A 25197-nucleotide genomic window follows, 5' to 3' on the forward strand; every position below is an offset into this window, starting at 1 on the left:
GATTGACCCCAGTGGGGACACGGGAGTTAGGATTACAGCCGGCTATAAATATCTCTTTTCATCTTTGAAATTCTTGGTAATTCCTGTGACTTCCTCATAAATTGTTCTCCGGTAACATAAAAGCGTCCCATCTGCAGTTGTGCTCATTAACAAAAGTCCGGGATCCCCCCTCTGACTCGGACTCTACACCCTGAAGATAATATTTTACAGTGACACGTCAATGCACAACCCGGCTCTTTAAAAACACACTTTATTACACCAACAGTGTTCATTATTTTGTTTGTGTATCGTATTTCGCTAAATCATTTATTGTTTTGTATCAATTACCAAGACAAGAGTATTTTTGTGTGTAAAAATACTGCAAAACTTTTCATCCACCTCGAGGCAAGATTTATTTGGAAATACGAGCACAGCATCATGGGTTGAAGACAACAAATCTTTTATGAATTTAAATATAGTTGATCTCGTGTCTGTCAGTTCCCACAATGTGCCACATGTGATTAGTGTAAACAAGTGGCTCAGGTTTGGTCAAAGAGGTGATCTTGTTTTTTCATCCCGACTTCATAAAAGATGTATTTTTTTAGCTGCATCTGGCAGCCAAGTCCATACGACTTTATTTCAGGATATCCTGGGAATTTGGGGCTATTTTGTATCAGCAGGGGGGGGGGGGGTGCGTGTATCTGCATTTATTGGCTTGCAGCTTTCCGTTCTACTCTCTATGGATCTATAAGCTCAGATAATATGCTCTGTGTGTTTGTGAGGAGCATTTTCGATGATGGTGTAAATCTAGCATCAGTTTTGTGCTCAGCAGTTTTTATTTGGCCTGTTATTTTATATATATATATATATATATATATATATATACATATAACATACACAAGTATATATTCCCTAGATTCGGAAGAAAAAAAACGTCAGGGGAGATTAGGAACATAAATGGGATTCTACATTCAAACATTTAGGCATTATTTACGAATACATCCAGAAGAACTAATCACAAAGAGCGAAACATTTTCTGAGTCGCGATAACCAGTTCGTCCAGTTTATTGTCACAATAACAACTTGCCTTCCGGGGCGTAATTACTCCGACAAACCTCCGAGAAAACCTCTCACCGTGTTTTTCCACCGGGATCGAGGAGAATTCGACATTAGTGGGAAAAAAAAAGCCCGGGTGCGTTTCTATTATCTTAAACGTCGAGGCGGTAAATTCTCAGAAAGAAGGCTCTGTCAGGGCCGGCCGGCGGGGCGGAGTCTAAAGCCCCTGCAATTATTCCTGGAAAGCAGATAGGGAGAAGCTGCCGCGCGGTTCCTGGGAGCGCTGGTTCAACGAAGGCGCCAGCCGACGGCGGACAACCGAGGGGGGCGGCGGGTGGGGTCTCAAAAACACGGGCCAAAAAGGGTGGGTGGGGTGGGTTCAAGTTTAATCAAGATGAATTGAAGGAGAAAAACAAACAAACAAACAAACAAACAACAACCAAAGAAAAAAAAAAAAACACGCAGCAAATCCGTCACAGGAGAAAACACGCGAAGCGCCGGTCTTTTCGCGGGGAGGCGGCGGAGGGCGCGGAGCCGGAGTTGGTGCGGCCGCCGTGACGTCAGAGCCGCCGGTGAGTTCTCAGAATAGACTTCTAGGAAACGGGGATTTTTAAAAGCCCAGCCTTTACACTCTGTCCTTCACACGTTCGGATCGCATGCTGGCGACAACACACTCCGACCCGCTGTCCGAGGAGACGTCCAGTGTTCGCAGTGTGTTGCTTTCACTTTTTTCACTGAAGGTTTTGTTTCCGGTGTTTTTATATAAACTGCAGGGACACATCGGCGCAGGTTACACGGGTCCCACTCCTATCGTGACGGTGTTAAAGCTCATTTTTTGCGTATTTTTTTTAAATTATTTCTTAAGAGCTTTTTTCTCCTTAATTTTTGAAGGAGAAATACTGATCGGATCTTAGCCAAGAAGAATCGAAAAATAGTATGATTCTTTGTGTACCAGGGTGAGTTGACTTTTCTTTGTGTCTGCTTGTTCTCTTTTATGGTCTGTGTAACGACCAAAACCATTATATCTGACCAAGTAATTACCCGTAACCAGTGGTGATATATCTTTAAAGATTGTATGTATAAGATTGTTGATACATCTTTTTTTTCTTCAAGTTTAACAAACACAAAGGCTTAATGCATTAAAGCAAAATAATTAAAAACAACACTAAAAGTAATTGTACTTATTGTAATTATTACTTAACTGTTATTTTAGCCATAATGTCTAAATGTTCTTTTTTAGTGCTTTTTACCCAAGTAAAACCAAATGGTCATGTGCAGTGAGTTTTCAAGTTCACGACGGTTACTTAGTGAATGTCTCTCTTTTTTAATAATTTAATGGTAAACACTGAACTACTACCACGGCATGGATCTTGCCCTAAAACAGACTTTTAAAAAAAAATATATTTTTTCCATTTTAATTTCAGTCCGAGAGTCTCTCTTCCCGTTGCTCTGTCCACTGAGAGTCCACGGGGTATGCGGGCAGGAACCGTCCCCTCCACGCCATGCCTTCAAAGCACCCCTCCACTATGGGACCCCACAAAGGACCTGCGAGCAATTGCAAGCAACTTCTGCTATCTAGAAAACTCAGGTACAGTTGAACCTTTCTTTACGTTTACAGCCACAAATACGATAAAACCCCCGTTGCTTTTAGGATATTTGGTTAAATAGCTTATGGGTGGATGGTTAACTGTAAAACAAAGAGAGCATTAGAGGACAGTTCAAATAACAGAGCGTTCAGTGACTAATCCTTGTGTTTGTGTGTGTGTGTGTGTGTGTGTGTGCAGGGTGGTACTGGGGAGCTGTGACTGCGGCTCAGGCCCACGCTGCGCTTCAAGAGGCGTCCGAAGGAGCGTTCCTGGTGCGAGACAGCAGTCACCCTCTGTACATGCTGACCCTCTCGGTCCGGACGGCGCGCGGCCCCACCAGCATACGGATCCAGTACAGCGGCGCCATGTTTCTGCTCGACTCCAGCTCCCCGGCCCGGCCCAGCCTGTCGTCCTTCCCCAACGTGCCCAGCCTGGTGCAGCACTACATGGGGCCGGAGAGGCAAGCGGAGGAGGGGGAGGCGGTGGAGGAGGCTCCTTCGAAGCCCTCCCAGCAGACAATTCAGGAGACGTCCGTGGTCTTGAAACTGAAGCGGGCCGTGTTCAAGCCCCAGGGCCTCCCCTCTCTGCAGCACCTCACGCGCCTCGTCATTAACAGACACTCTGACTGCACCGAGCGGCTACCGCTCCCCAGGCCGCTGCTGCGCTACATACAGGACTACCCCTTCAAGGTGTGAGGGAGAGGTCCTTTATTCCAACCTGAAAGGAGGCGAAGAGAAAACCTGTCGAACCGGTCCTGTCTTTCAGAGAGTGCTGCGCAAGCAGTCGGGAGGGCCAGTCCCGAAAATGCAGGGTCATAACTTTGCTGAATTGGCACAAAATCAGTAAATACTGACGGGCCTGGTTTCACACTTTATTCGTGGAGGACTGAGCGACGGAGTACATGAGGTGAAGAGGACTTGTGAGCAAACTTCCGTACTGTAATCCTTTATTTCATGATGGATGTGGAAATTATCCATATCCGTATTACCATAATCAGTTATTGAAGTACGCACAGTTCCAAAGAAGTACACTGATTCCATTGAGACATCTTTTATGACATTTTTTCTACCTTTGACATGTGTGCATTTTTCTATTAAAAAAAACAAACAACTAGAGTCCAGCGTGCTGTCCTTAAAATTATTTTCTCCTTTCAGCAGGCAGCATTACTCAAAAAGAACAAACCCGTGCACCATCATCTTTATTCACCGTCACATGATAAATTGCTCTTGTGACATTTGTTGGGAAACATTTTCTGCATCAAAACCACCTTTGAAACACAAAGGCCGAGCTGTGAGTGGGCAGCAAGAGATGCGGCTGGTGTGAGGAAGTGAATGCCACATCGTGTGTGTGTGTGTGTGTTTTTGCTTAACAATGCCTACAAGCCTGCGTCTGACTCAGCGAGTGGACGAGCGAAGGGGAGGACCATTCATCAGCGGATTCACAGAACTGCTGAATGCTTCCTGGGAGGATAAGGGGGGGGGGGGGGGGGGATTCTGGGAGGGAGGGTTCTAAGAAAAGCCTCGGTAATTACTTTCAGCTTTCGGCCTGCCACCTCGCACACAGTTTTTATGGTGGCGTAGGATGTGATGGGATCACAAATGCTTCCAGAAGTGCAACATGGACGTGAAAAGGATCTGAGCCTCTGCAAATGGTGAATGTTTGAGCAATGAAGTAGGTGCGAGGCGGCCCTGTGGGGGTGGGGGAGCCGAGGCCGTGGCGTCCCGGGCTAAAGCCAGCGTAATAGGATCTCAGTTTCTCAATCCAGATCCAGCTTGTGGTCCTTGTTTGATTTCACTCTCCGAAGGATGCAAAATCGCGGCCTGAGACACAAAAACAAATAGGACTATGAAATTGTGGCTTGAATTGCAAAAATAAACACCTTGCACTGGAGACCACGCTTTAGCGCGACAGGTAGAAGAGTCAGAAAGTGATTAAGCGACGCTATTGGTGGAGGACGTAAAGGCCGAGAGGCTCTTCTCAACCGACCTGCCGCTGGCGTCGTGCCGCGTCTCTTCATAACACATCTCTTGCACATTCGCCTCCACCCACCGCCGGATAAGCGGGGGGTGTCTAGGATCCACTTCCAAGTAAACACGTCTGTCGTTCACCAGAAAAAAAGGGGGAATGATCACGAACAAGAATTATCAGAAGCAAAAGTGGCATGTGACACAAACGGTTTAACTGGAAGTCTTTTAAAAAAAGCTTAACCTATTAAAGAGGCAACATGATACGGGTGTTTTTCTCTTTCTTCTGACAAGCCACAGCAGGAATTAAACCCAGGTGTGTGTGTGTGTGTGTGGCAGTGAAGTTTCTTACCCGTGATTTGATAGAATCTGAGGAGCCAGAGTCAAAATCTGTTTGATGACTTTCAGGCCGTCTGTACCTCCATCTAAAGCAGCATGGTCTTCAAACCTGGACCCGCAGTAATTCATCAAACGTGTTAAATACATCCATTTGATGTCACCATATTTCCAAAAAAAAATACTACAGCTTTGGATGAAGTACTTCAAAAAACACTTTTTTTTTGTATTGTACACATTTTCAGAGGTCTGACTTGGTGTTTTTGTTACAGTGATTAAATCTTACTACAAATAATTTTGTTTAATATCAAACAACAACAAAAAACGACTGAGAAAAGACCGAGTATACTGAATGTGCTTTAGTCACCGAAATATTTCAGGTTCCAACGTGTTCATATCTTCTGAGAAAAGGTACGGCGGATTACTGACCAAAGTTGAGACATGGTGACAAAGGCTTAACACAGTGTCTGCATCTGTCAAAACACAAAGCTCAACCTTTTATTATCAGCGATATGTGGGCGTGTATTTATGACTGGAAAGCTTTCACTTACCTTTTATTACATCTAAATGGTAAACCTGTAATCTGTCCTGAAGCCCCAACCTGCACAAAGAAACCCTTTATCAGACGTCATGCACCGGACCCGTGTTAAACAAAAACAAAAAAAGTAGTGCATGACTTTTGCCAAAATAAAAGTAAATGAATAAAGAGGTTTACTGCTTACGTGTGAAGCGGAACGCTTACCTGATTGCATTCTCTCCCGTTAAATCCACTGCATCCTGGCTTTGATCCAGAGCGGTGACTTTAAGCTTGTAAAAAGAGAAACAAACACCGCAATTAAAAGTGACAATTACCACCGCGAAAATAACCCATTTCTCTGCAAGAAAGTTGTGCAATCTGTTAACGGTTGCGAAAGAAAAATGAACAGACATAGCTGCACTTAATGCGTGTTCGGGTTCTGCAGTGAGCTGAAACAAGGTAGTGTGCTGTGAGAGGTGAAGACATCAGTGTACTGTCCTGCAAAGCTCTTTCACTTAGCCACGTGTATCCATTCTACAGCTGGGACTAATGGGGTTTGTCTTCAATTAACCTACTGATTACTAAGTCATACTATAAAACTATCCTATTAAGCAACACATCAGTTAGCCTGTAAAGAGCCGCAATTGGTACAGGGCCATCACCTGTGGGTAATGTAAGTACCATGTTTTAACGAGGAAATGCCTGGAATTTCAAAATGCTGACAACGACAACGTGTTTTTCACTCAAAATCACGTTTGCCAACCTCAAGGTGTCACTTTTAGAAAAGTTAACACACCATAAACACTAAATGGGGTACATCTATCCCATGCTGAGAGGGTGAAAAGTGAAAACTTTGACTGGAGGAACAGGAATCAGCAGCCATTACACTTACCAAACCTTACCTGGGGTAGACTCTTCAGCAGACTAAGAGAGATGGCACCAGAGCCACATCCCACTTCCAAGCATGTATGCGGGGCCTCAACACCGGCTCCAGGCCCGGGCCTCATCTCCAAATCGGTGAGCACGAGTTCAACCAACTCCTGCACAGACGCACATAGACAAAACACAAGTTCAGGTCATGTGCGAGTGACCGGTGGTATTTGACTGTGTGTGTGCGGCTCGATTCTCCTCCCATCGAACCTCGGTTTCGGACCTCGGTATGAACACGGGAGGTCTCATCTTCAACGTCAGATCTCTGAAGTCCCATTCCTCGATCACATACTGCACGGGCATTCTTCATCAAACACACACTTATGAGAATCCTCAGTGAACCCCCCCCCCCCCCCCCTTTGAATACATATTTGTATGGAGATGTAAGCAGAAACCTCATACCTGGATAGGCGTCTGGAGCAGAGGCTCCACATCTGCTCCGTTATTTCTGGGCTTAGAAACTCTGTGAGCTTCCGCCGCTCCAGACTTTCTATCTGGAAACGAGAAAAGTAAGGTATGTTGTTAAATGTTAATTCAAACACATTACACCGGGCGCCCTAAGAGAAAAACAGCTCAAGAAATGTTCACTCACCGTTTTAGCACCGAGCAGGTAAGCGATGATGTGACGGCTGGAGTGGTCGGGCTCCATCACCCCTCTCTCCGCAAAGTGATTCTTCCATAAATCCACCGCCTGGAGCGCTGTGATCCGGCCTGTGGGTATGGCTGGAGTGCTGCATGTTCGCACCACACGGGAGCCCCAGAGTCCCTAAAAGGTCAAAGGGAGCTCCTAAATAGCCACAAATAGCAATCCTGCATTCCAACTGTGGTTAAACACGATTTGGGAATGCCTATTAAATTATGTGGCATTATTAGATATATCTCAACAATCTAATTCAATACGGTACAAGACTGCATGATTCTCAGAAGTGTTTATATGTGTCTCTCTTGTGATAAAAAGCTTTGTATAATTAAAAACATAATAACTGTCACCATTCAGGCCAGTTTCTGCAACCATTACCTAACCTTCCAGTTATTTCCCTTTTTTCCATTACCCCAGATAGAGGAATTGGTCATTATTCATGCCCATGTTAGCATATGAAAGATATTATACATTAGTGACGTAGTTGCATTAATAATATTAACAATGTTGCAGTTTACACATACATAATTGACCTTTAAGCTTTCCAAATTTCGTATGAGGTTATATGAGGTAATAAGTATATTACTATACCTTTCCATTCCCACTCATGTCTATGTATGTATGTATGTATGTATGTATGTATGTATGTATGTATGTATGTATGTATGTATGTATGTATGTATGTATGTATGTATGTATGTATGTATGTATCTAAAGGCTCGCTGGAAACAACAACAACATTTTCTTTGACATTGAGTAACTTTACCTTTATTCCAACAATCCTGCACTCAAAGCTTCGGTAGCCTGCACACAAAGATATCCTCCACATGATTATATATAAACGAAGACACGCTTTTTACACCATTATTCTTTGATTCTGCATCTCTTTGGTATTCTCCCGTCCTAAATGTACACGTTATTGTAAATGTGAACCACCTGGACCCTCCTATGTGAACATTAAGCTAACTTTTCTGCAGTTTGATGTAATTTCCTACACATGGCGTAGCGAACCGCTTTAGCTGTTGACATTAAACAAGTCTGCGCATACGGCGCAGCACTGACCCTGGTGAGTACTGTTGCCTTTAAGGACTATCGAATATAGGAAATTTTATTTAGCACGTAGATGCCTAAAATCGAAAAAAAGTAGTGAGAGTCGCTGAAACTTGATCCATTTAGATTTTGAACGTTCAGATTATATAAGGTATATAAATCGATGTCTGCAACTGGTAGTAAATGTGGAAACCTCAAACTGAAATATATATAATACAATCTTAAATATACTGTCTCAATATTGTAGTAACACTAGAGAAATCTAACGTCTCTGAAAAATATATTGTTTAAGTCTTTTTTTTTGTTTGTTAACATAATGGAGACGTCCCCCACTGCCCACGCAGTATCTTCGACTTCCGTTATCTGCGTTAGTAAATAACGAGGAGCACGTGAACACATCCGTATTGTTGTTCTTCAAACTGCAGTGCATCAACGTGTCGATTTTTTTGGAGAGTTGTTTGATAGTTGTCTATGAGGTTGACAGCATTTGCGTCAGGACACAGTGTTAACGCAGTAGTCCGGACGTTGGCCAGACGTCACAACTGCTAAACGGGCTTCACAGGAGGCCGCTCGCTTGTTTTTCAACGTTGCACCGGGAAGCTAGCAGCTAGCTTCAGCTGCTAAAGAGCAGGCACGCATGTCGTATACTGGAGGCTCTCTCCTGAAACTGAGACTGGTTAAAGTTGTATCAATTGATCATTTATTTGGAGATAGGTTGCCCTGACAACTAGGTATTTGATGGGCATGGCCTCTCGAATAGAGTGTTTGTTTTTCAGTGAGTTTCACCCTACCCTGGGTCCAAAGATAACGTATCAGGTAAGTTATATGTGCAAGTACAATAATCGTAACCAGGGAAAAGACCACAACTGTATTATTGATTACCATAGCAACTACCATCCAATACACCAATTGCCCCTGGATGGAAAAGATGTAATAATCACATCATTTGATATCAGAACAGTACATAGTCCTCTAAAGTGTTTGTATCTTATGGGATGTATTAACGTTATATCTTACAGTTCCCTCTGTGTTCTCTCATGACAGGTTCCAGAGGAATACATTTCACGAGAGCTGTTTGACACCGTTCAGGTCTATATCATCACCAAGCCGGAACTGCAAAACAAATTGATAACCGTGTATGTGTTGTACTTCCTTCTTCTAGCCACAATCATCTATTTCTCCCTGTAATCAGCATTTTTGCGTTTGTTCCTTTTGTCATCTTTCAACAATTCCATTTGCTCTTTTGTATGTTTTTTTTTTTTATTTTTATTTTTTAGAACTGCCATGGGGAAGAAGTTAATTGGGTGTCCGGTGTGCATCGAGCATAAAAAGTACAGTAGAAACGCCCTCCTCTTCAACCTTGGCCTTGTTTGTGACGCCCAAACCAACACCTGTGCCCTTGAGCCAATTGTCAAGAAGTTGTCCGGGTACCTCACCACTCTGGAGGTTCTGAATGATGCATTTTCATAACTTTTGACTTTATTGCTGTGATGTGGTAATAAGGCATCTCGGGGGACGATCCAAAATCTCTTTTCCTTGTTGCGTTGCAGCTGGAGAGCGGCTTTATATCCAATGAGGAGAGCAAGCAGAAACTTTTACCCATTATGTCGACCTTGTTAGAAGAACTTAATGCCACAGGAGCGTGCACCTTACCCATAGGTAGGTTTGGTATTTCACCATGTGTATTCCAGCTGCATCTCTTTAACGTACAAGCAGAGGATGGAGCTAATAGCCAAATTGTGTGGACGTGCGTATCGGGAACACTTTTGTGGCGCACTGTAAAAACCTCTATTGGGATTGCTCACTGATTCATTTTTTGAGATAAGTATTGGGAACTTAAACTCGTAGTTCAGCAATGTTTTAATCTCTCTTCCTGTTTTTATTTATTATTATTATTTTTTCAGATGAGTCCAACACTATCCACTTAAAGCTGATCCAGCTGCGTAAGGACCCCCCAATCGTCCAGGAGTACGATGTGCCCGTCTTCACCCAGTGCAAAGACTATTTCATCAAATCTCAGTGGGATCTCACCACTCAACAGGTAGGCCTTGTCATGCATGGAAGGAGAAGGAGCCATGTATTGGTATAGAAATGTGCAATTCCTGGTAAATGTAGTGTATAAAGTGTTAATCAACTCGTTCATGTTATATAAAAAGTACAAGCCAATAATGTTCCACTTTCTGTTTACTGCAGATTCTGCCCTACATTGACGGATTCCGACACATCCAGAAAATCGCTGCTGAAGCGGACGCGGAGATGAATCTGGTTCGCATTGCGGTGCAGAATCTTTTGTGAGTATGTTTCAGCAAAAAAAGGGCAACACACACGTCAGTGCTTCAAAACTCCATTGTTTTCTATGAATACTGAACACTGAGCCCCGGGGCTTTATCCATACAAACACGTCATAACAAACCACTAACCCGTCCAGTGTTAATTACAGCCAGCAGCCATTTTATCATTACAGCTACTCTCTTAACTATTTGGTGTGTGTGTTGCACTTCAGTGTTGTAAGACTTATATTTCCAGATAATACAAAAAGAGAGATGCTGAAACCCTCCTTTTCCTCACAGGTATTATGGGGCTGTGACCATGGTATCGATATTTCAGGTACTTTTTTTGATATTATCTGATTTAATTTTATTATATGTTCCACGTCAATCTCTAAACATTCAATATTTTTATATACACATTTTCTTTCTTTTAATATTTCCATTTTATTTTCTTAACACCAGACTCAAATCTGGTAATTGCCATGTACCTTTTTTACCTCTTTCCAGTACTCTAATGTGTATTGCACCACCCCCAAAGTCCAAAGCCTCATAGATGATAAGTCCATTCAGGAGGAGTGCCTCAACTACGTCACTAAGCAAGGTGAATCCAGGCCACGATTGTTTTGCCCCGGCGATGTATTTTTCTTTTTTTTTCTCTTGTGGCGTTCATGGTTTTGATCGTCTTTCAGGTCAGAAGCGTGCCAGTCTGAGAGATGTGTTCCAGCTGTACTGTGGTCTGAGTCCAGGAACCACCGTCCGAGACCTCTGTTCTCGCTACTCGCTGCAGCTTCAAAGGGTTGACGAGAGGTCGGCATCAATCACCTTATCAATTCCTGATGCCTAATGACTCCTGGAAAAAGTCAGGTCAGAGTGACTTTTATGCACATGTCATGTCATGTGTTGCTGTTCAGGAGGCTGATCCAATTTGGACTGATGAAGTCCCTTATTCGACGGCTGCAGAAATATCCAGTAAAGGTCATCCGTGACGAGAGGAGCAGGCTGCCTCGACTCTACACCGGTTGTCATAGTTATGATGAGATCTGCTGCAAAACAGGCAGGTCACCGTTTGCTGTATATGAATAATAAATAAAATAGCGGTTCCACACCGGTCTTCTTACAGTGTCACACTTTTACAGGTATAAGTTACCAGGAGCTGGATGAACGTTTGGAAAACGATCCCAACATCGTGGTGTGCTGGAAGTGACCTCCATTTGGAAATTCTTAAAGATAAAGAAATGCTTCAATGTGATGGGAATAGTTTTCTTTAAATACTGATGGAAGTAAAGAAGTATTTGTTAAATTCATATTAAGATCAAGTGATGACTGTTATATTTATTCATATTGTACAAAAGAGCCTTTGTGATTAATAAAAGATGATTCAACAATGTGACATTTTTTCTTAAAATCCCAATCTGTAGGAATAGGGAATTTGAAGCTTTATGTGATTTTGTAACCATTAAAAATTGAGCCTCCGATTGATATAGAAGTAGAGGAAGACGGACCTAGGTCATGTGTGTTTCTCTACCTCGGTAATATGACAGGAGATGATGTGTTGAGAGAAGGCAGGTATCTGTTGAAAATCAGCAGCTAGCAAAAGGCCGTTACAAAGAGATGGCACAGGACGGAGCCACCAGCACTAGAGGCATGGATGAAGATAGTTACTGAACTAAACGATATGGAACTGTTAACACACAAAATTAGAACCAAAGAGGAACAATGTCGTGACAAATGGAAGATGTTCAACACACTAACGCCAGTAAAGGTTTCTTCCCTGTGGGTATGGGTATGTAGGTAGACATATATTTATGTGTGTGTATCCTGAAAATGTGAAAATAAAGTGATAAAAAAGTAGAGTAGAGAAATAAGATCTCAAGTTTAAAATAACTTACAATAAACTACCATGAGAAACAACATCCATTCAATTTTTGTACTCTTTTTTTTTGGGCTATTTAAATATCTTCTGTTCAGCAACCTCTAATGTTCATTACCAACTGCTTAAGAAAGGTTGATAAAACACTGGCTTTAAGATGCCCTTAACTTAAAGTTAATTTTGCAAGTGGCATTTGGTAGCGATAGTGTTTTTACGGTGTTGCACTGCGGCTCTGGTAACGCTTCCTCCTTTGGGGATGCACCGCCCCCCTCCGGCGGAAAGGAGGAACTGACTGTCAGCCCGGGTGCGCGTGTGTATGCGGTCACCATGACAACCGCAGGAAGCGCTCACTGCTGGCTTACTCGCTTCAAGCCAACTTGATTGAAAAGACAGCTCGTTCGATTATTTTGTTCGACTTGTGGGTCCGAGTGGTTTCCTACAACGAAATGGACTCTTCTGTGATTCTGCCCGTTGAAGCAGAGGGGTTTGTTCAAAGTCTGGAAACTTTCCCTCTCAAGGAAGTCGGCTCTGAGAGGTAAGAGGAGCTAGCTAAATGAACGTTAATTCACGCGTAAGCTAGCTATGCTAACACGTATCTCTAATCTAGGCACTGCAGTAATTAGCTTAAACAGGTAAACAAGTGTACATGGCCAAGTATGTTTTGCATTCATTGAATCTTCAATTTAATTTATTAAAGATGATGGAAAACAGTAAACATTACGTTGAGACAAGTAAAATCTTAGAGAACAAGTATATTATTAAAGTGAATACAATTTAATATTAAATTGTTGTTTAATAATAGGAGTGAAAGACATTGTCAGAGACAACACATGTACGTTTAAATAAAAACATTGGTGACATTTTGTGCCTGTACTTCAGACGTGTTCAGAATCAGAATCAGCTTTGATGACCATTTATGTGTCTACTTTTTTGTCTAAATGGCATAGAAATGGAAAAATGCTTCTCCGTGTTGTATTTACTCCGTGGTATGAGCACAGGTGGCCGCAGAGTTCTGTGCGGTTTATAAAAATACAGCTGATCATCAAGTCCAACTTTACTTTGACAAAAATCACTTTTCTCTTTGTCTGTTGACAGGTGGTTCAGACAACACATGCACATTGAGAAACTTAACATGCAGGCCATACTCAATGCTTCTGCCACGCACGATGAGTTTGTCAAGGACCTCCTGGTGTTGTATGGAAAGGTGATTGCAGCCTTTTGTGGTGTTAAAATCTCTGTGGAATTTGAGATCGGCAAAAAATCCAAGAAGAATTCAATTAAAAGATGTTTTCTGGTTGCTTCTTTTGCTAAAAATAACACTGAACCCTTCACAGATACCAATTCTGGTCCATGAAATGATCCTTGTTGAAGTTTGGAAGCACAAAGTATTCCCCATTTTGTGTCAGCTGGAGGACTTCAATCCCAAGAACACGTTTCCTCTCTACATGGTGGTGAGTGTCAAACGGGGTGTCAAATGATGATCGGCTTGCAGCGCTCATAACTGATTTTGCGTGTATTTAATGTATCGGTCTCAGATCCACCATGAAGCCACGGTCATAAACCTGCTCGAAACGATAATGTATCACAAGGTCAGTGTGCACACAACAAGATACCCCTACGCCCCATATTCCTACGCTTCTTGTTTTTAAAACCTCTGTGATGAACTAAGCTTCAATGTGATATGTGAGAAAATGTTTTGTTTTTGGTTGTGCAGGATGCGTGTGAGGCGGCTGATGACTCTGTTCTGGACTTGGTGGATTACTGCCACCGCAAACTCGCCCTGCTGCTCGGCAAAGCAACCGGGGGAGTGGCGACAACCCCCGACCAGCGGGAGCCGGAAGGGAAGGCGCGCGTGTCCTCGACCGACTCCATGGAAGATCTACAGGTGCAGAGCGCCGCAGGGGAATTTGAAATCTCCCTGAAGGCCGTCTCTGTGCTGCGCTTCATCACGGATCACGCCGAGAGGTACGGCGCTCTGTGCACCGGTGGAGTTCGGGGATTGGAAGTTTACAATGGTGGTGATTCTGAGAAATTGGCGAAGGAAAATGCATCACTCACAAAAACTGGTGCTGATTACCTCATTTGTTGGCGCACCATTCCTTTCGACCTGACAGACATTTGTTCTCTTCACAGTGTGAGTGTCATCAACCGCATGCTGTGCACCCATAACATGCCTTGCGTGCTGGTTCAGTTGATTGACCGCTGTCCTTGGAGTCGCTGTAAAGACGGTAAATCTGTTCTCCCGCGTCAGAAGTGTCCCCCCGTAAGAGTGTGTGATTCTTGGCCAACACGCGAACCTCCATCCAACGGCGCACTCTCGGTCTCCCACTGAAGGTGAGGTAGAGAAGTACACGAATGGCAGATGGCAGAGGATTCCTGTTGAGGACCATTTGAAGATGACCAAACTCGACGGTCAGGTCTGGATTTCCCTGTACAATCTGCTGCTGAAGGAAGACTGCCAACGGAAATATGACTTCAACAATTTCAACAAGAACCAGCTTCTGAAGGTATACTGGGACTGACATCTGACAGCTATTTTAATCACTAATTTATGTTTCTCGATTCCTTTTTAGTTCATCACTGGTTTCAAATCAACTCATCCGAATTTTAAGAAATGTAAACTGAAGCCTAGGAGGCGTGTGAGCGCAGGTCTTTGTCCTCAAACATCATATCTGGTCTCCTTGTTTGTTATAACCCAGATTCAGTTTCCAAAGGTTGTTTTGACTAAGGCGTTTCCTCCTATTATATGCTTTCTCATCCTCTTCCTGTTCCATTGATTATAATACCAGGGAGCCTTGTGCATCCTCTCTTAATGGCATTTCTTGTCTTGTGCCGCCTGCACAAGTCATTGTAGAAAGTTTTGAAGCCTGTTTTGGTTGCTGAGGATCATCTGTGGGCTTATCTATTATTTATGTGGCACAGCTTCGAGGTTTCATGACAGAGGTGTTGATTGACCAGCTGCCGAACCTGGTGGAGTTGCAGCGTTTCCTGGCTCGTCTCACGGTTACAGACCCCGCCCCTCCAAAGAAAGAACTCATTTTGGAACAGGTACACACTCACATACATTGCGGTGCCTATACAGTGGCTGTAGGTCATTTGTGTCATTTGCTTTATGTGTAGATCCCAGAAATACGGGACCACATTGTGAGACAGAATACCGGGAAGTGGAAGGCGATAGCAAAGTATCAGGTCAAAGAAACGTTCAGCCCATCCGAAAGTGACTTGAAGCTGCAAGCGGAGAGGTAATGTTAGAGGTAAAACACAAGAAAGAGAAATCAACCCTATTCAGTAGATCTGTGGTCACTGTGGCCTCCGTTTCACCAGGTTGAACCAAGTGTACAATTTGGATGTGATGGAGAGTTTACTCCCCGAGAAGCCAAAGTGTGGATCTTGTGGGAAAGAAGCAGCAAAGAGATGCTCTCAATGCCAGGGAGAATGGTACTGTGACAGGTAAGACTCACAGTATATACAGGTGAAGTAAGTTAACCCTCAATGAAATGGATGGATGGCTACAATAAATAAATAGCTCTATGGACATTAAAAAATACCTTTTGTTATTGTCATACACGTAATGTTACCTGCTGAGTTGTGGTCTCGTTCACCGTATCATTGTTTTCACAGAGAATGTCAGGTGAAGCACTGGTCCAAACACAAGAGAGCCTGTCAGCTGACAGTCGACGTCTCAGAGAAGATCCACAAGGACCTGCATGTCAACAGTTAACAGACTGGTGAAGCACATGAAAGGACTGGTGCTGGATGGGAGAAACAGATGTGATATTTGCATTCCTAAACATTTTGGATTCTTTTTTTTTCTTCTCTTAATGAGTTCAGTTTTATGCCCAGCAAGAGAATTTTGACCATTCTCTTTTTGTTTTAAATACTGCTATTGTGTTTATGATCACTTTATCGACGGATACGTTTACATTTGGCAGCAGAATGTCCCTTCGTTACACACCGGCAACAAATAAAATGTTCAAGCAACTCCCACAACTTTGTCTTTTCAAAACAGATTGTCACGTATCAATAGTTTTACCTTGTTGAAGGGAAGAAGTAGCTCCTCTTCTTCTTGCTACTGTATGTCTGCTTATGCTCCCACTTCACACACCCTCATTGTTTGGATCGAACCTCTTTTCTTTACTCCTCACACACGTTTCTATCCGGCTGAACGAATTCACTGTATAACAGGCCGAAGATTTGGGGTTTTCACTGCTGTGAATGAACTCCAGATCTATCACAGATTGAGACAGTGGTGGGGGGGGGGGGGGGGGGAGACTTTGCACGCCCACTCATTTTAGCTCTAGTCTCAGAACCCCCCCCACTCCCGCCATATGTGAAAACATCCCGGATGTCGGCTCTCTCTCTCTCTCTCTCTCTCTCTCTCTCTCTCTCTCTCTCTCTTGTTTTCCTTCTGAACGCTTCCTCCTGCAAACGGGGGGGGGGGGGCGAAAGACGTCTCTCTTCTGGGGACGTTGAGGCTCGGATGAAGTAACGGAGAAGAGTCGGCGATGAGAGATCCTCTCCAGAGATGTAGCGGCTGCTGCACGCACGCACACGCACAAACACACGCACACGCGCGCGCGCCTCCGTTACTTGGAAACCGTCGGTTCGCTGCGGAAACTTTTTCTCTTCGGATGGAAGAAGTTTTTGAGACAAAGCGGTTGTCGCGGAGCTGTCTTTGTCTCCACTGAGTTGGTGAGTAAGATTTACTTTGAAAGTTGTTGTTTTGGGGGGGGGGGGGGTCTGAACGTTCGAGGAGGGATATTTGTATTGTTTTATTGACCGCTACAGCTTTCAGACCCAGTTTTACTTTATGATAGTAAAGTATGAAATGAAACCAACGTGTCACGTATCAACGTGGGTTAATGAACCACCATACACAAAATAATAGCATGTCAATTAAAGGTCAAACAATCTCACTGGGAAAGGCTTCTGATGTAACTAAATAACATACGCCGACAGTGTTACTTCCAGTTTTCTGTAGTATTTGCATATAGACTATATTATACACTCTACTATCTAAGAAAGCAGTAAAACATTTGACTCTACTGCAGTGCACAGGTCTCTCCAACCCTGACAGGCATCAAAATGCTGTTTACACCGTAAGGCGCCAACAATCATAATCCAGTAACATGTCAAGGGGCCATTGGGATCCATGAGTACCTTCACTTTGGATACTTCAGGGACATTAAATCCTTTTACCTTTGCACAACAAGTTTTAGTTTCTTTAATTTCTTTAGATCGTCACCTGCTATAAACCTTGATCATTCTAGGTTCACATTGTTTGAAGCGTTGTACGTTTTCCTGCCTGTCAGTGATGGTGGAGGCAGCCGGGCTGTGAGCGACACCATGTCTTGGGGGGAGTCCATCGAGCTACGCGACCTGAGGCCGGACAGGGAGCAGGTGGAGCGGACCCGTTGCCCACAGTCGCCCCGCTCGCCTCCGCGCCTGGAGAGAGCCAACGCGCTGAGGATCAGCCCGGGGAAGGTGCCGGACCTGCTGAGCCGGGCGGGCATCATCAGGGTGCTGAGCAGCACCCAGGACCCCCACCTCCCCCCCGAGGAGAAGGGAGAGGGACACAACTTCCAGCCCTGCAGCCACGCTCAGCCCACATGGTGCGACCTGTGTGGGGACTTCATCTGGGGCCTGTACAAGCAGAGCCTGCGGTGTGCCGGTGAGGAGGCCGTTTGGCACCGACGTAGCTGCAGGCCCAAATCACCCTGTACTCGTTTTCTTTCTCATTCTTCAACTCGAGGACATCTTTTTTTCTGGGTTGTTGATGGTTTGTGAGGTAGCAGTATCTCACATGCATGCAGTCGTTCAAGTGGTTTTGCTGGTGAGATCTCAGCTCAGTGTCCTGTATAACGTGTTCCTGCAATGCTTTTTTAAAAGTTCTTTTCATCAACTGAAAGCCACTGAAATGTATCTGCTTTGTGTAAAGCATTGTGCAGAGAAAACGGTTATAAATATTCAATCGCAGTTAAATCAAAACGGAACCTTGACATAAATATGGATGGTTCACGCTCTTTGACCTAGATTTATTTTTTCATCACAACCTCATGACGAAAATAAAAAGCAAAGAAACAAACAAAACTAACATTTTACATCTGGGATTGCATGCCATAAATATAAATGATGATTAATAAATGATTTATACAGGCGCTCAAATTTGACACACAATATTTTGTCTGAATCTTGCTCTATTTATTTCCTAACTTCACTCAACATATGTTCGCATTTTTTTTTATACTGTATAGTCAGTCATTATCTAATTAGATCCACTACAACACTTCCAAAATAAGGTCTACTTGTATGCTGTCTGTAATGTTAAGTTAGCGGTAACATTTTCAGTAAAGTGTTTAATTGAATAATATGTTTTTTATTGAGTTCAGATTATCTGGAGGGGGTGAACTGAGCTACATTACGTTCAGTCGTGTTTCTAATTCACTGTGTACAAATCTAAAAGGGAATGAAATAGATTCCCTTCTCATTCACCAGAGGAGTCCATCTCTGATTGGGAATGGTACTCTCCACTATTACCCCGTTTGTGGAGGGGGGGGGTGACGACTTCTCACGTGTATTTCACCTGTTTGGATGCGTTGAAGTGAACCGGTGACTCTCCACACTTGCAGATTGTAGATTCACGTGCCACTACCGCTGCCGCCCTCTGATCCAGCTGGACTGCCGCTGGGACCGGGGCTCCGTGGCCGACCACGCGCTAGTAGTGGAGCACGCCATAGAAACGGACACCAATGTGGTAAGGACCTTGTATTTTACTCAACGTAACTTTGTTTTGTCACTTTGTCACCACTGTCCCACTTCACCACCGTGGTCACCATCGGAAACGGGACGATCCCTGAAGAAACTGCTCGTTTCCAGCAGCCTGTATTTTACATGCTGCCTGTTATATAAGGAACAAAAGAAATATTTAACGGTCTAAACGAGGAAACACTCTGCATGCTAACGAAGACTCAGCTGTAATCCAGTTTCACTGAAAACCGGGGAAGGTTGTTATCGTTGATGAAACACCGAACGTTGCAGGTTAACAGCTTTCAGGTGTCACCCGTGAGCGTCAGTTTATTGAGCCACAGGGAAACATCTGTTTTCAAAGCCCAAGCTGTTACACCCATTGTTTTATACATTTGAGAAAAAAAACCTTCGCAACATGATTTCCTTTGCATGATGTAACATCGAATGTTCCTTCTTTGATGGTAGAGTTTCATCTTTCAGTCCTGTCTTGGCTTTGGGGCACGACTGATGAATCAATTGTACAATCCCCCATGTAGATAAACAGGCTCTTGACCTTAAATGGTACAAAAAGACTCCTCGCTGTGCTTTTCTGCACCAAACTATTATTTATCAAGGCTACAAACGCATAGCCGTTCGAGGCAGCTGGGTTTGGTTTCTTGGTAACAGGTTTCATTCCCTCTCTCCCCAACACGTTTTTGCTTATCAAAGAAAGGCTGGAATGTAAAAACCTCAGCGCTCAGTGCGAACAGTGCGGAGACGTGGTCTTTGTGTGCACGGGTCTTTTACAGAACCGATGCGTTCAACAGAAGTACAGGTGCAACTGTGCAAAGCACCAGAAACATAGTTACTGTCATGCCGTCACCTGAAACATCTGCGATGAAAACCACAGATTTAGAGGTGGTTCAGTCAGAGTTTATTCGGAGCGTATACTTGTGACTTCACGCCAGGCGGCTCCAAAGAATTTCCTGCCGGGTACAAATTAGCCGGGCCCCTGTGCTGATAGCCAGAGAGATATGACCGGCTAGCTCCTCACTACAAGGTTAACACAGATTCCTCCTCTCCCATTGCACCATTCTGAAATGTAGATGATTCTCAGGGGGTTATTTAAGCAGAAATTTGCACTTCACGCACACTGACACAGATGTGACCGGAGACGCCACAATGAAATGCAAAAATGTATTTTTTAAAACCTGTGCATCTCACTCAGTAGGACTCATTAAGACACTTTTCTTTATCCACATAATACTTTGTTTGTTTAATTGTTTTGTCCAAAAAATAACTTTTTTCATGGCTGCATTTATCAAGGTAAAAAACAGATGTAATTAGTTTTTTTGTCACTTCTCTGTCCGCACAGGGCAAATCGCATGTATCAGAGCATTCAGAAAAATCTGTTAACTAGTACTAATAAAACTGGGAAGTTGACGTAAACAAGTCAAAAGTAATGTTGCAACGACTACTACTACTGTACGGAGGGTCCTAATGAGATGCATTGTGGGAATTGTAGGATCCAGCAAGCTCCACTAAGCACTTCTTTGATTGTATTTTATTTTTTATCTGCCACTTTGATTGACTTACTTTATTGATTGAGCGTTCAATACATAGACACGCGTCACAAATTAACACATTGTTGCATTCAGGAAGGGGCGGGGGGGGGGGGGGGGGGTAATTCTGGTAATTCCCTCTGATTTCCCCTGAGAGATAACATGGTTTTCACTCAAGCTTCTCAAAGGAAGGAAGACATGTCACCTGACTCTGTTATGTCTAAGTTCTGGTCACAAGGCTCTGTTCCAGAAAGTTCAACACATCAACCCAAAAGCTCAACCAAGACTCGCATGTTGACCCCCAGACTGTGGGACCGCGCTGACCTCTCATCACATGACAAACCCAGCGGGAGGGAGGGGTCAGCCCCCCCCCCCCCCCCGTGGGAGAGAGGCGGCAGAAAGAAAGGGGGGGATGAGGGAGGGGGGGGGAGCCTTTGGCATTTCCCCTCGCCGTCCAATCGGTCGCCTCTGATGGGGTTTGTGTATTTTTCCAAACTCGGCTCAACGGACTTGGGTGGGGCCTCGGCGAAGGGAAGGAAGCGAGGACGGGCGGGGGCCCTGAACACATCCTGTTTCACACCCTCCGGAGCCCTACCCGTTTGAAACGTGGCCCAGCCGAAGTAGAGAAGAGGAAGAAGGAGAGTCACAGTCGAGTAGACCGCTGTTACCCAGGCGTCAATTTTTGACAAGTTAGCAGTCGTCATTTAAAACATCCCACCAGCCGGACTTCTGTTGTCCCCCCCCCGCCCCAGCTCGCTCGCACACACCGTTTAGTCGTCGCGTCTCATATTAAGTTCCCCACCGACCCCCCTGTCGTCTTCGTCGTCGTTACCCGGCACTCGGCATGACACACGCGGCCAGCGGCTCGGAGAAGTCTGCGTCCTTCGAGCGGACCTGGGGAAGCTCCACCAGCAGCGGCTACTGCAGCGACGAGGAGTCCGACTCCGAGTTCGAGCAGTACTTCACCGCCCGGACGTCGTTCTTCCCCAAAACCCGCACAGATAACGTTAACGTCAGCGCGCACGCGAAGCAGGTGAGGAGTCAAACGAAGTTTACTTAACGTTAACTGATTAAATTAATTAATGAATGATGAGTATACAGATGTTGGGTGACGTGGTGTTTCGGTGTTTCCTCTCGCGTTGGTTGAGGTTTGTGCTTTCTTCGACAAGTTATCTGTTTTAAAAAAAAAAAATAAGCATTTCAATCACAAGTCAACGGAAATTGGGTGTTGCTCAATGGCACTCCAGCAGAGAGGATGCTTGCCCAAGAGAGCTCGCGGGTCGTGGGGTGGAGTTCTGGTTCCTCCCGTCATTCTGTCATTTTAGATTGTGTGATTCGACCTATTCCAAAAGACGTGTCCGCACTGGTGGAACAACCACGATCCAGCAGTGTAATCTTTTTTTTAATGGTAACAAGTAAAGACCCACAGCTGAACTCTTGCAGAGATCAAACCCAAACGTCACGTCGTGTGACGCACACCGGCGTCTCAAGTTTCCAGCCCGACTCCCACCATTCAGTGACAATTCAGGTTTCTCTAACTTATTACTCGAATCGCAGATGATTCATCTGTTGTTTTGGGTTAGGGTGTTTGTCTGTTCCCCTTTAGTCACCCACGCCCACTAAAGTATCGTCTTTCTTTACTGTAAAACTCTGAACTTCGCCCTTTTCTGTCTCTCTGAGCAGAGGCCATTGTCGATTCATGCTGTTGGACATTTCCACTCTTTATATGACACTTGTGTGGAAATGCAGTAGTAGCATATTTGTTTCTTCCTCTTGCCTCATAGGAAAGCTACAAATGGCCCCTGTATTTATTTGATTTGTTAACAGCAGAAAATAAACTCCACAGTCTTTCAGTCGGCGTAAAGATCACCACTATTGATCTCATTCTGCCTGACTCCATTACCCAGACCATTTAGAGCTCCCATCTTTGCCTGGTTTCTTTTTTTATCAGGCAATCCAGAGTGATGAAAACAGTGAGAGGCAAGGTAGTGTTGGAATGTAGAAACGCTAGTCTGCAATAATGGAGAAATCTGCATAATGATCAATGCAGTGTACTACTGGATATTGATTTTACTCCTCAGCAACCCCCCTCTTGCCCCTTTAGGATTAGCTGAAATCCAGCATGGAGAAGACATTTTTGCATTTTCTTTCCATACAGGAAATACCATTTGTCCGGTTCATTCAGAAAAGGCACTGACTGAGCTAACGGTCATGCAGACGATTATGTGCCAAATGTGCATGACTGAAACATGACTGAGATTGTGCGGTTGATGAGGCAGCTGACCTCACAGGATGCGTCTGTAAAACAAGGGAGGGCTTTGTGTCTCTCCCCTTGTGAAAGCCGGAGAGTGGACGCTATTTTTACATGAATACCACATTGAAGAATGCAGTCCAGAACCGTTGATCGCACTCATCACAAACAGCTGCAAGTTGCACATACCCCTCCTCCCCCCCTGACCCTCGTTGGCCGAGGAATCGGACGAGTCAAACCGGATTGGGCAGAGCTGACATCATCGTTTGTGCCTTTGCCGCGTTGTCAGGAAGTTGAAGCCTGACGCAACCGGTGTTCACTGTGAGAAATAACAGGAAGTCAATTAACAACACTTTTACTAAAGACTATTTCTTTTACATGATGGCTTCACGTCTTCCTCCAACCTACTCAGTTCTTACAAACTTATTTTGAGAACCCAAGAGAGTCCGAACGTGGCTTTTTTTTTTAGTGTTCTGAAAAACTAAAAAGGTGTCCATTCATGTGCCGGTTGTTGGTTTGGAGAGGAGCCCTGCCACCTAGTGTTTTAACACGGTAACTCCTCACTGTCCCCACCAGGATGAACAAACCGCATGGGGAAAGCAGGAGCTGACGACTGCAGATGTTCAGCAGAAGGTGAAGGAATACAACGCTCAAATCAACAGCAATCTGTTCATGAACATGGTGAGCGGTGAGGATTCACAACAAATGCATCCAGCGTCTTTTCATTCGGATGTAACCAATGCATTTTGCTCGACAGAACAAGGATGGCTCCTTCACTGGCTTCATAAAGGTGCAGTTCAAGTTGGCCCGTCCTGTGTCCGTTCCGCCTCCAAAGAAAGGAGGTCAGGATGCCGGAGGGAGGAAGGCTGCCGGGGTGAAGCGCCGCACCTCTTTCTACATGCCAAAGGACGCATCCAAGCACCTGCACATCAGCTCCCGCACTTCTGCTCGGGAGGTCATCGAGGTGTTGTTGAAGAAGTTCACTGTGGTGGACAACCCTGGCAAGTTTGCTCTGTTCGAGCGCAGTGAGCGCCATGACCAAGGTATTGCTCGGCTTCAGATGTGTTTACGGACCGACCTCCTGCACCGCTTCTGCATCCGAATGCGCGCGCTTAACATTCACTTGAGGTGATTCATCTTCTCTTTCAGTGTACGTTCGCAAGGTGTCCGACAATGAGAGTCCCCTCCGCCTGCGTCTGTGCACCGGGCCCAACGAGAAAGTCCTCAGCTTCGTTCTGAAAGAGAATGAAACTGGAGAAGTCAATGTGAGTTCAACGTGACATTTAGAATAAGGGCCAAACTATGTGGTAAGTTTTTATGAAAGTGTACTAAAAAAAAAAAAAAAATCTCCTTACAGTGGCATGCCTTCTCCATGCCGGAGTTGAAGAACTTCCTGCGCATTCTGCAGCGCGAAGAGGAGGAGCACGTCAAGCAGATCGTGCAGCGGTACGCTCAGGCCCGCGCGAAGATGCGGGAGGCTGTGGCCGGCTCGACCCCCGGCTGAGGCGACTCTGCGTTTTTGGAGGGGAGGGGTGGGAGCTTTTGCGTGCACCTCTTGCCTGGAACATCACCTGCTGAAGGTGACCAGTCGTCGCTGCATCCCGAAAATCCCGGCTAACACAACTCTGAACGCCTCTTGGGTGAACGAGAGCGAGCGAGCGAGTGAGACAGGGCACAATGAGAGAGAGCGAGAGAGCTAGCGCGAATGTGCGTGTGAAATGATGCGAGAGATGAGAAGTGCCTTACACCTGGAGAGTCTGATGTGCCTGAGAGAATCAAGTTGAGAGAAGCGACACTGGCAGATGAGGCTGTGACTGTATACACAGTAATGTCTGATAGTCCTGTGTACCTCAGCTGTGTCACTTTAACTTAGAAGAAAATGGCTTTAGTGCTAAAGTCGAGCCTCATTATTGAGCTGATAATTACTCGCCTGGAAGTTGCATTCCCCTTTTTTTACGCAGTTTACAAAATTGGTAACCTGTCCAGTCATGACATTCCTGCCACGGCCATTTAACTTAATCTAGTCCTTAAACAACCTACCAGGGATGCTATTAAGCCGTTTCTTAATTTATCTTGGAAAGTTAAATACACATTTGTTGCTGAAGAGTATTTGGGGTTTTCATTTGACCCGGCCTCAAAAATCTGCCAGTTCCTCTCCACACCCCCGATGGGTGTAACTCTTTTTTAAAATGATTTTACTGTCAAATTGTGAATTTGACTGATGTATGGACATTTGTATGCTACTATGAATGTCTGAGAGAAGTGTCACTCTGGTTGACTGGAATCTTGAATGAATATCGGTATACATGTGTTTCACAAAAAGCTGTTTGTCATTCCTTCATATCTTTGTTTTTTCTGTTCTTTTAAGAAACGTTTGTCTGTAGTTCTTCACTTCACCATCATTGTACCCGTCTTTGCACATATTTACAATTCCAAATGTGACAAATGTGCGCTGTGTTC

The 25197-nt window shown here is 44.5% G+C and overlaps 5 protein-coding genes across 7 annotated transcripts; 4 read left to right on the forward strand and 1 right to left on the reverse strand.

Moving 5' to 3' along the window:
- Positions 1–1445: 1445 nt before the first annotated feature.
- LOC119194092 (cytokine-inducible SH2-containing protein) lies at positions 1446–3585 on the forward strand. Of its 2 annotated transcripts, none has more exons than XM_037448166.2 (3): positions 1446–1607; positions 2460–2623; positions 2820–3585. In XM_037448166.2, the coding sequence occupies exons 2-3, from the start codon at positions 2509–2511 to the stop codon at positions 3314–3316; spliced, it is 612 nt and encodes a 203-aa protein (XP_037304063.2). In that variant the 5' UTR covers positions 1446–1607; positions 2460–2508; the 3' UTR covers positions 3317–3585. The 2 variants fall into 2 exon arrangements, with proteins under 2 accessions (XP_037304063.2, XP_037304062.2); XM_037448165.2 differs by lacking the exon at positions 1446–1607 and adding an exon at positions 1622–1991.
- hemk1 (HemK methyltransferase family member 1) lies at positions 3480–8043 on the reverse strand. The gene is made up of 11 exons (XM_037448163.2): positions 7775–8043; positions 6961–7134; positions 6771–6862; positions 6579–6672; positions 6341–6478; positions 5664–5728; positions 5473–5522; positions 5289–5394; positions 4938–5033; positions 4608–4718; positions 3480–4441 (listed from the first exon to the last, which is right to left on the reverse strand). Exons 1-11 carry the CDS (start codon positions 7835–7837, stop codon positions 4378–4380), a joined length of 1053 nt encoding a protein of 350 aa, XP_037304060.2. The 5' UTR covers positions 7838–8043; the 3' UTR covers positions 3480–4377.
- A 372-nt stretch (positions 8044–8415) lies between these two features.
- nprl2 (NPR2 like, GATOR1 complex subunit) lies at positions 8416–12192 on the forward strand. Its single transcript, XM_037448328.2, has 11 exons — positions 8416–8874; positions 9103–9194; positions 9336–9504; positions 9609–9717; positions 9963–10099; positions 10252–10349; positions 10629–10665; positions 10836–10929; positions 11018–11135; positions 11240–11382; positions 11465–12192. Exons 1-11 carry the CDS (start codon positions 8797–8799, stop codon positions 11530–11532), a joined length of 1143 nt encoding a protein of 380 aa, XP_037304225.1. The 5' UTR covers positions 8416–8796; the 3' UTR covers positions 11533–12192.
- Positions 12193–12543: 351 nt separating this feature from the next.
- On the forward strand, positions 12544–16326 carry zmynd10 (zinc finger, MYND-type containing 10). Its single transcript, XM_037490897.2, has 11 exons — positions 12544–12733; positions 13294–13402; positions 13533–13649; positions 13734–13787; positions 13913–14163; positions 14332–14426; positions 14533–14705; positions 15121–15246; positions 15319–15440; positions 15523–15648; positions 15820–16326. Exons 1-11 carry the CDS (start codon positions 12645–12647, stop codon positions 15917–15919), a joined length of 1362 nt encoding a protein of 453 aa, XP_037346794.2. The 5' UTR covers positions 12544–12644; the 3' UTR covers positions 15920–16326.
- Positions 16327–16659: 333 nt separating this feature from the next.
- LOC119230044 (ras association domain-containing protein 1-like) lies at positions 16660–25092 on the forward strand. Of its 2 annotated transcripts, XM_037490999.2 has the most exons (7): positions 16660–16890; positions 17511–17869; positions 18828–18952; positions 23314–23418; positions 23495–23780; positions 23887–24002; positions 24095–25092. In XM_037490999.2, exons 2-7 carry the CDS (start codon positions 17545–17547, stop codon positions 24239–24241), a joined length of 1104 nt encoding a protein of 367 aa, XP_037346896.2. In that variant the 5' UTR covers positions 16660–16890; positions 17511–17544; the 3' UTR covers positions 24242–25092. The 2 variants fall into 2 exon arrangements, with proteins under 2 accessions (XP_037346896.2, XP_037346897.1); XM_037491000.2 differs by lacking the exons at positions 16660–16890; positions 17511–17869; positions 18828–18952 and adding an exon at positions 20936–21519.
- The last annotated feature ends 105 nt before the right edge of the window (positions 25093–25197 follow it).

The sequence above is a fragment of the Pungitius pungitius genome, chromosome 8 (assembly GCF_949316345.1).
Source record: "Pungitius pungitius chromosome 8, fPunPun2.1, whole genome shotgun sequence".
Classification (NCBI taxonomy): Eukaryota; Metazoa; Chordata; class Actinopteri; order Perciformes; family Gasterosteidae; genus Pungitius; species Pungitius pungitius.